This window comes from Myotis brandtii, unplaced genomic scaffold (genome assembly GCF_000412655.1).
Source record: "Myotis brandtii unplaced genomic scaffold, ASM41265v1 scaffold70, whole genome shotgun sequence".
NCBI lineage: Eukaryota > Metazoa > Chordata > Mammalia > Chiroptera > Vespertilionidae > Myotis > Myotis brandtii.
The window spans coordinates 274,155-283,836 of record NW_005370741.1 but is presented as its reverse complement, the minus strand read 5'-3'; the positions used below and the strand labels follow the sequence as shown (position 1 = coordinate 283,836).

Sequence of the window (9,682 nt, the reverse complement as noted above, 5' to 3'; positions counted from 1 at the left end):
CTTCCCCCCCCAGTGCACAAATTTTTGTGCACCGGGCCCCTATATAATAAAAGCTAATATGCAAATCGACCAAAAGGCGAAAACGACCGGTTGCTATGATGCGCACTGACCACCAGGGGGCAGACACTCAATGTAGGAGCTGCCCCTGGTGGTCAGTGCACTCCTACAGGGGGAGCACTGCTCAGCCAGAAGCCAGGCTCATGGCTGGCGAGCGCAATGGTGGTGGTGGGAGCCTCTCCCACCTTTCCGGTAGCGCTAAGGATGTCCAACTGTGGTGAGCGGGCCTAAGCCAGCATTTGGACATCCCCCCAAGGGCTCCCAGACTGCGAGAGGGCGCAGGCCGGGCTGAGGGGACCTCCCCCCAAGTGCAAGAATTTCGTGCACCGGGCCTCTAGTATAGTCATAAAGGAGTGGAATGGGCTGTGTGTTCAGAATGCAGGAGAGAACTGAGTTTGGGCTTGTAAATGGCATGGCTTCAGTTTGGACTTGTAAATGGCATGGTAACACACTGATGACCTGAAGCGAAGAGGGACCTTGAAGCAATACAGTGTTAAGACAAGCTTTTAAGTCAGAATTAGATTGAAGCCCAGCTTCTCAGTATGTGACTTTGGGCACATTGCTTAACCTCTCCAAGCCTCACTTTCCTCATCCATTGAATGAGGATAAAATAGAATAAGGATTGGTGTGAGAATAAAATATCATGCATGTAAAGAAAGCACTTAGCACCTAAAACGTCCTCAACATGTGTGAGTTGTTAATATGACTGTTAAAGAAAAGACTTTGTTTGTCCAGTGACCATAGGGGTAGATGGTAATACCAAGGCTTGGATTGAAGGTAGAAGCAAAGGGAACTGGCAGGAAAGGAGAACTGGGTTACCTCTTTATGGCCTTTGGTTGGGGATCTCTCCAAATGGAGCTGAAGGAAGTGCCAGCTGCAAAAGCTGGTGGGCCCATCAGCATGCCTGAGAATGCCCTAGTGTGGATCAGCTGTGGTCAAACAGCTTCACAACCTGTGAACTGCCTTGTATAAATGTACTGCCATGTATAATAATAGACATACGTATATATGCACATATATGAAATCTGAAAGGATAAACATTAACCTTAATTGGCAATTTCCAGGAAGGGAGGAGGAACTGTGGGAGGGGAAGAGGGAGATTGAGAACTTGTATATATTTTTTTCCCTTTATACCTCTATGACTTTTTCATAATGAAAATGAGTTTATATGTTGGGTAAAAAGAATTAAAAAGAAAACCAATATGCTTACAAAAAGAAGAAAGAAGGTGAAAAGTTACCTGCAGAAATTGCTTGCGATCCAAGTCCTGGCTCCCTGATGCCTGGTTAAAGCCACAGCCTACACAGAGCACTGGGTTAAAGGTCCTGAAGAAAAGAGGAAGCGAAATGTTTGGTGTCCATGTTGTGTGTGCCAGTTCCACAGGGCAAGGCATCTAGCAGGCAGTTCCCACTGGTATGGGAACTTCTTTTCCAGGCACCCACTCCAAGGCCCGAAAAGTTCAACAAGTACATGAAACATCAGAGATCTTCTGTAAATGCTGAATTTACTCCGAGGTTTGCTGACGCCCATACAGCTTCTCTGGGCAGCCTCCAGAGACAGGAGCCCAGCCCAGGCCTCAGTGCCCTCTCTGCCCTGCTCTCCTGGGCCGCCAGCAGCCCTCTCTCTACCCGAATTGTGGCCCTTCCCAAGCCTGCGTCCCAGCCCCGCCCCTCTCTCTGGACGCATCTCTGGGCCCCATCATCATATTCTATATTCCATTCATGGTTCTTATAAAGATAACAGAAACTATACATTAAATTTAAATTTATGGCCCACTCTCCCTCCCTCCCAGCTCCTGGATCCCGGCAGCCAGCGGCCTGACCCGTGAGATCCCTAACCTGGCAGGCAGGAGGGATTGGAGACAGGCTGAGGGTTGGGGTGAGGGAGGAGCTGGGCCTTTGGGCTGCACTGGGGGGAGACCGGAGTAGAGATGGTGTCAGCAGGAAGCCCTTGGCCCTGGGTTTCCCGGGAGGACAGTCATTAAACATGGATTCGGCCACACAGCTGGTAGAGCGTTGGAGGCAGGGGCCTGGTCCTGGGAGCTGCAATCCCAGCCTTTCTCAGCCCAGACCCTAATCCCTGGCCTTCCCCACCTGGCTCTGATATCCTCCTCCCCTTCCCAGGGCTCCACGCAGGCCAGGAGGATGAAAGGCCCCAGCTGGGGGCTCCTTGCCACCAGTGCTGGGTCCTAAGAGCTGCCATCCAGGCTGGGTGAGTGTGCCCCTCCTTCTCTGCCCCTGGCAACCCTTGGTTCCCCCACCTTTCCCTTCGGCCCGTCTCCTCCCCCATCTTGTGCCTCTGCCAGCATCTTCACATCTTACCTCTGGGGAGGTTCTAAGCCTCTTCTCTAGCCAAAAGGTGTGTACTACCGAGAGGGGTCTGTAGGGGTATCATAGAACTGGTGTTGTCTTATTATGGGTAAAATCTAAAGTAGTTTTAAATTAAATTTACTTGTTTACATTTAATAACAAGTAAATTTAATTTAATTTGTTGTTGCCTCTCCCTGCCTAGTGGTCTCTGAACATTCCCTCCCACCTCCCTTCCTGTCTCATTGGGTTGGCCAAACCTGAAATGCCCCATTCTGTGTCTCTGACTATATATATTCATGCCAGTCTTTTATCCTTGACCTTTACAGCCGCCCGGATGGCGACCCCAGCCTCGGCCCCAGACACACGGGCTCTGGTGGCAGACTTTGTAGGCTACAAGCTGAGGCAGAAGGGTTATGTTTGTGGAGCGGGTCCCGGAGAGGGCCCAGCAGCTGACCCGCTGCACCAAGCCATGCGGGCAGCTGGAGATGAGTTCGAGACCCGTTTCCGTCGCACCTTCTCTGATCTGGCGGCTCAGCTGCATGTGACCCCGGGCTCAGCCCAGCAACGCTTCACCCAGGTCTCTGATGAACTCTTCCAAGGGGGCCCCAACTGGGGTCGCCTTGTGGCCTTCTTTGTCTTTGGAGCTGCTCTGTGTGCTGAGAGTGTCAACAAGGAGATGGAGCCACTTGTGGGACAAGTACAGGAGTGGATGGTGGCCTACCTGGAGACGCGGCTGGCCGACTGGATCCACAGTAGTGGGGGCTGGGTAAGAAGCTTCTCAGTTGCTGCTCTGCACATCCCTCTGCAAAGCTGGTCTCCAGGAGGGGCGTGGGGGGGGGGTGCTCTGGCTGGAGGCTGGGAGGCTGTGCTGGGAATGAATGAGGCATGGGGGCTGAGACACCCTATTTGGGTGGAATCAGATGCCCTTGCTATGGGCATGACGCAGGATGCTGCACTCCAGGGCTGCCATGCAGTCATCACTGGATGGGCACATGGTCTAAAGCAGAGAACAGAATCCATAGTACCCATGGGAGTGCCAGCAGACAAATGGCATCCAGGCATTATTTTACACTTGAGTACATGGGCATGGGGGGAGGAATCAGGGATGGGTGGTGGTCAGGCAAGTCTAGTCAAAGGATGCCAGTTCTGAATAGAATTTTTTAATTTTTTTTTTTAGCACAATTTTTGTCCAAGGAAAGGTTGGGATTCACTTGAGGCAGGGAAGGCAGATAAGCCAAGCGCTCATGGGGGATGAGAGGGGATTGCAGCCAGTTAGCTTTGGCCAGAGTGGGGCTGGGTATGGGGTAGTGCTTGCAGTGAATGGAACTGGAACTCTCCCTCTCCTCTTTTCTCTACTCTTTCCTCTCCTGATATCCCTTTCTCCTTCTTTCTCTCCTGCTTCCCTTCTCTCCCACAGGCGGAGTTCACAGCTCTGTACGGGGACGGGGCCCTGGAGGAGGCTCGACGCCTGCGGGAGGGGAACTGGGCCTCAGTGAGGACAGTGCTGACGGGGGCCGTGGCACTAGGGGCCTTGGTAACTGTAGGAGCATTTTTTGCTAGCAAGTGAGAAAGTCCAGGGCCAAGTGGGGCTAGGTGTGCCGGGGGACAGGAGAGCAGGAACAGAACAGAGAATGCCCTTGAAAGAAGTGGGGTGAATGGATGGGCATGGAACTAGGATGGGAAGGGGCAGGGTAGTGTGTGAGGGAACTGAGTGTGCCAGGCAGGCAGTTGGAAGAGTGAACTGGAGACCTTGGGGAATGTATTGGGAAAGTCAGGGGGCCAGGAGATGGAGTCATTCCAGGGGTAGGGGGAGGTGGGAGGGATCATGCCTGTAGGTGTAGGCACAGGAAACTAGCTGGAGCTCAGTTTGCAGCCCCGAGGAAGGTGGACTTGCATAAGGGGCTGGCATCTCCATCGGATGAGTGGGATTTGGGGAGAACACGGAAGGCACGTCCCTTTGAATGGAAGCTCAGATTCTCAGGTGATAGGGAGAGGTGGCTGTGACAGTGGGCTGCTTGGACATGCGTGTGCATGTGCATGCTGGGCTGCTTGTCTAATCTGGTGGTAGTGGGATTCTTTAAAGAGAAAACATTCCCTCTTGCAGTGGCAAGAACAGGGGCAGTTCTCTGCCCCCCTCTCAATCCCCCCCTCCCTCCTTCCCTTGTCCTGTTGCCTCAAGGCTGAGGGAGAAACACTGTATACAGATGAAGGCTTCGGTCACTTCTCTGCAGAAAGTCGTTAGCAGGGCTTTGGAGAGAAGTGCAGTTCTACAGCTGGCCTTGTTCCTTCATGGTCCCCCTTCCTTGTGCATCATGCACTTGCTGCTGCCTCCTGGGCTCTGACAGAAAGGCAGGGCTGCGGAGCCTGCAGTGGGTAGAGGCTTTGGTAGCTGGACCTGCCTGCCGCCTTCCTCTCCCACTGGGGTACACTGGTGCCTAAAGTGTCCCCTATCTCTGGGACCTTATGTTCCCAAATTTAAACTCTAAATTGGGGCTGTAATTAATTTTCCTTCTGAGTGTAGACGTACATGCTGATCTAGAATACAGTCTGGGTCCTGCACTATGTCTCAGTGAGACTGTTGATGCCTTGAGAGGAACATTCCAGCTCTGAAACCTATGGGTGTGAGGGTGATGTGTACTCCGTGCCTGGCCTGTTCCGTGTGGTGGGCTTTGGTGCTGCTTTATCAAGGGCCAGGTGTATGGGTTCTAGAGTACCTACCATGATCTGGAAGCATTTATATTTTCTTTGAAGCCACGCTATTTGCTTGGGTGTTGTCTGTACCTCAGAGTCTGCGAATGTTAACTTTAGAGCTCACAGCCCTCTAGAACAGATTCAGATTATAGCTTTTTCTTTTGAGAAAGAAATGATTTCACTCCAAATGCATGCCCTGAGCCAGACCTCACTGCTGCACTTTCTAAGGTGCTAAAATTGCTGCTCTCCGATGCTGACTTCTCCATACACAGTGCTCTAGAACCCTGCCCTTGATCCTGAGCACTGATCAGCTTAGCTAGACCATGGTTAACTCTTGGAGATTTTTCACTTGGTCCCAGAAGGTGGCAACCTAGTTGTACTCACTAGAATGTGGGACCAAAATTGGCCTCAGGTGGTTAGCCCAAACTTTTATGCTTGAGAGAGGGCTGCACTTTTTAATGGTATTTATGGGGGAGGTGGTAGGCTGCATGTGCCACTTGGTCTGTCATGAGTATGCTGATGCTAGAAACTCAGAGCGGCTCTGTGGCAGGCCACTGGGGTGGGGGTGGGGGTGGGTCTCTGACTTGCTCAGGACAAACTAGGCCAGTGGTTTTCAAACTGCTTGGCAGAGCCCCAACATTTCCTAGGGGTTGCCTCAGGAGTCCTTGGGGAAGATGAAGGTGAAAGGGGAGGGTGGCACTCTGAGCAGGCTGGGCTACTTGCCCTCAAACAGAACAGCTCTCCTTGTAGTTGTCTTACACGTCGGGGTTCAGGGTAAGATTTTATTTGCATTAAGGGGTTTGCTGCTGAAAAAAAGTTAGAAAACCACTGACTAGACCATCAGCTCCAAATTGGAGCCTGTGCTCCCCCAGATTTGGGGCAGACTCGTCACCCTACCCTCTACTACAGGGTGCCTTTCCATGTTAGCTCTTCTGGGGGGCCTTTAGCGAACAGGGGCAGTGGGGACCATGGTTACTGAGATGCCCTACTCTGAGGCCTTCACACCTGGGTGGAAGGAGAGGCTGTATTCTGAAAGTGTAAGGGGGTTGGTATGGATTCCTAGAAGCATAGCTTGGGTGGGACCACAGTGAGCTGTTTTGAACTATCTTGCCCTTCTTGAGGGGCACTGGGAACCCCAGAGAATCTTCTGTCAGGGAAAAGTAGAGACTCTTCTAGAGCCATAGAGTTCCTTGGGATTAGTTCTTGGCCAGGAAGCCTGAGTATGGCTCCCAATTTTTAAACCCATTCCTTTTTTTTTTAAATAAGGGAAATAAATCTAATTGCTATTTTTCAGAGATTAAATAGGTGGAGTGGGTGTTTCCTTCTCTCCAGAGCCCAAAGGGACAAATAGGGACTGCTTAGGCCAAGGAAGGAGCAGAAGTAGAGCAACTGGGTCCTGCGATTATTAAGCCCACTCCCCACTTATTCTAGGGCATACACTATTTTACTTTTTTAAATCATAAAATGGCAGGAGAAAGATTTGGTTAGTTTAGAAGAAAAGAAAAAGCTCTATAAATATAAATATATATTCCTGTATTTTTATTTAATAATTTATAAATACCAAGTTCGTTTGACTTTTATTTTTGTGTAATATGTAATGGTCGTATTAAAAATAAATAAATAAAGCCCAGAAGTTTAATGAGAAGGACTGATCAGGGTTTGTGACTTCTACACTGTGTAGCCTGGGGTCAGGATGTTTCTTGATTCAATCATCTCGACATGCCCTTTGTTAAAGGCAAGAACTGGAGTAATAGAGATTTTGGAAGTGTTGAACAGGAAATCAGAGTTGTTCCCCTGTCCTCCCACTTGGGTCAAATGCCTAAAGCCAAGAACTCCATCTGTGCCAGCCCAAGCCTTAAGAGGTTGTGTGTATACTAGTATGGTACTTTGGGACGGCACAAAGAAAACCTACCAAATATCTTTGTATGATGGCAGTCAAGTCCCCAGTTGTGTTCAAACTCTAATCAGAAGTGTGTGATAGTGAGCATTTCTCCCCAATATACCCTGTTGCCTACTTTAGACTTAAGTCTGGCAAAAATGAAGATCCTGCTTCCTTTCCTGATCCCTTGAGACAATTGGTTTCGGACATTTTAATGCAAACTGCTAAGTTGGATGGAAACGATAGGAATTAGCCCATCCTCTGTACTTCTAGTCTAGGACCACATCAAAATCATGTCTGACAGGAATAGTGGTCCTAATTTTAAATTACAAGCAGGAATTTTCTAGTCTTTCTAGAATCCAATGCAATAAAATATTTGGGTTTATGTGTTAAAATTGTAGAAAGAAATATATTGCTTAGAGGCATCCAGGGTTGCATTTCCATTCTCTGTAAAAAAAATATACAGGGCAAGCCATCTTAAAATCTGAGAGTGGCTTGGTGAACATGGCACCAGGGGAAAGGGGAATTAGATGCTCTTAATAGTTAATACCTTCAGGCTATGATAGCTAGTGCATTTATCTCCACTGCAGTGTTATTGGTTTAATAATTGATTGATTTATATTTGCCAAAAAGCAACATCTTACTAGAATACTCAAAAGATAAAACATGGGAAAATACAGATTTTTAAAATAGGGAAAATTGAAATATTATAATAAAATGAAAGCAAAAGGAAAATTAATGCACAGAAGGCATTCTTTAAGCAGTTTTCCCAAATACTAAAGCGAGGCTATGAATTCAGTTCTGAGCTTCTTGGCAGCAAAGACAAATTAGAAAACACAATGAGATTCACATTCATCTTAGGATTTGTAAAAGTATATCAGTTCCCAAGATGGGCAAAAAGTTTTGTGGCTCTTCTGAGAAGACACTGAGTGATATCAAGGACACCACAATCTGTAATACCTGAGAGCAAATATGCTGAATTTTGCACCACTGTTTCTTATAGAAATGCCAAATGGGGATTCAGTAGGCCCTAAGCTTGTTTAACTAGGTTCATCACAATTTGGCCAAAATATGCTCTATGATGCTACAGTTTAATACTGGGATAAATTTTAGACTAAATGGACAGGTGGATTGTTTACCTTTCAGTTTTCTGTGAATGTTATTTCTCCAAATGGCATTTTTGGTTAAAGTTAAGCAACATTTAGTTAAAATTTTAGCAAGTTGATGGACTGTAGATATTCTGTGTTTTTAAGACTAGATTCTTTGAAAACTTTAAAAGCTGCCTTAAATGTGGATAGAGGTGAGATATAAATTATAATATTTTAAAAATCAACCAGAAAACAATATAATGAAATATTATATAGTTCTTCATTCAGTCATTCATGTAGCAAAACATTCAAACATCTTTTGTGTGTTAAGCATAGTTCTAGGCACTGAAGTAGAGAAGTTAATAAACAAGCACAGATTTCTGCTATCATGTTACTTACATTATAGTAAGAGAAACAAACAATAGGTAAATAAATCTCACCATATTCACGAACATAACATTTCATGTTAGGTGACAAATGCTATGAAGAGCCTAGCTGGTTTGGCTCAATGGGTAGAGGGTCCGCCTGCAGACTTAAAGGTCCCCAATTCCGGTCAAGGGCACATGCCCGGGTGGTAGGTTCGATCCTCAGTGGGGGGCGTGCAGGAGGCAGCTAATCAATGATTCTCTCTCATCATTGATGTTTCTCTCTCCCTCTCCCTCTCTGAAATCAATAAAAATATATCTTTAAAAAATGCTATGAAGAAAAATAATTCATTAGGGCAGGATTGGAAGGTGTACGTATGTATAGATTTCAAATTTAAATAGAGTGGTTAGGAAAGGCCTCATTTCTAAGGTGACGAGTAAAGTCATTAAAAATGAAATTGGAGCCCTAGCTGGTTTGGTTTAGTGGATAGAGTATCATCAGCCTGTGGACTGAAAGGTCCTGCATTCGATTTCGGTCAAGGGCACATGTCCGGCTCAATCCCCAGTAGGGGGTGTGCAGGAGGCAGCCAGTCGGTGATTCTCTCATCATTGATGCTTCTCTCTCTCTCTTTCCTTCCTCTCTTAAATCAATAAAAATATATTTTTTTAAAAAGGAAAAAATAATATATACAGTATGTTCCCAAAAATAAACAAATAAATGTGTGCACACATGCCTCTATATGTATTTTTGTGTTGAAAATTTAAGGAAGGGTATATACCAAAATATCAGTAGTGATTATCTCTGGGTGGTGGATTTTATGGGTAATTTTGTTTTATTCTTTTTGTTGTCAGTATTTTCTGATGTTTTTCAAAAAGATGTTTTTATTGCCCAGCTGGCATGGCTCAGTGGTTGAATGTCAACCTATGAATCAGGAGGTCATGGTTCGATTCCCGGTTAGGACACATGCCCAGGTTGCGGGCTTAATCCCCAGTGGGGGTCCTGCAGGAGGCAGCTGATCAATGATTCTTTCTCATCATTGATGTTTCTCTCCCTCTCCCTTCCTCTCTGAAATCAATAAAAATATATTTTAAAAATATGGGTTTTTTTGCCCTGACTGGTTTGGCTCAGTGGATAGAGCATCGGCCTGCGGAGTCAAGGGTACTGGGTTCGATTACAGTCAAGGGCATGTATCTTGGTTGCAGGCACATCCCCAGTGGGGGGTATGCAGGAGGCAGCTGATCGATGTTTCTAACTCTCTATTCCTCTCCCTTCCTCTCTGTAAAAAATTAATAAA

General features: G+C 46.9%; 2 protein-coding genes across 3 annotated transcripts in view; one reads left to right on the top strand and one right to left on the bottom strand.

The window, feature by feature from the left end:
* Positions 1-1,697, bottom strand: part of HOMEZ (homeobox and leucine zipper encoding) — a 24,617-nt gene extending 22,920 nt beyond the window's left edge. Inside the window, exon 1 of the mRNA XM_005882230.2 lies at positions 1,296-1,697. The gene's annotated coding sequence lies outside the window, so the exon portion shown is untranslated. The remainder of the gene's footprint in view (positions 1-1,295) is intronic.
* A 152-nt stretch (positions 1,698-1,849) lies between these two features.
* On the top strand, positions 1,850-8,437 carry BCL2L2 (BCL2-like 2). Of its 2 annotated transcripts, none has more exons than XM_014529952.1 (4): positions 1,850-1,879; positions 2,179-2,266; positions 2,691-3,130; positions 3,782-8,437. In XM_014529952.1, exons 3-4 carry the CDS (start codon positions 2,699-2,701, stop codon positions 3,929-3,931), a joined length of 582 nt encoding a protein of 193 aa, XP_014385438.1. In that variant the 5' UTR covers positions 1,850-1,879; positions 2,179-2,266; positions 2,691-2,698; the 3' UTR covers positions 3,932-8,437. The 2 variants fall into 2 exon arrangements, with proteins under 2 accessions (XP_014385438.1, XP_014385439.1); XM_014529953.1 differs by having other exon boundaries at positions 1,850-1,933.
* Positions 8,438-9,682: the final 1,245 nt, after the last annotated feature.

Bases quoted from the DNA above. Each gene is read 5' to 3' on its own strand.
- BCL2L2 (XM_014529952.1), top strand. From the start codon at position 2,699: ATGGCGACCCCAGCCTCGGCCCCAGACACACGGGCTCTGGTGGCAGAC. The intron at 3,131-3,781 runs GTAAGAAGCTTC...TCTCTCCCACAG, and splicing joins TCCACAGTAGTGGGGGCTGG to GCGGAGTTCACAGCTCTGTA.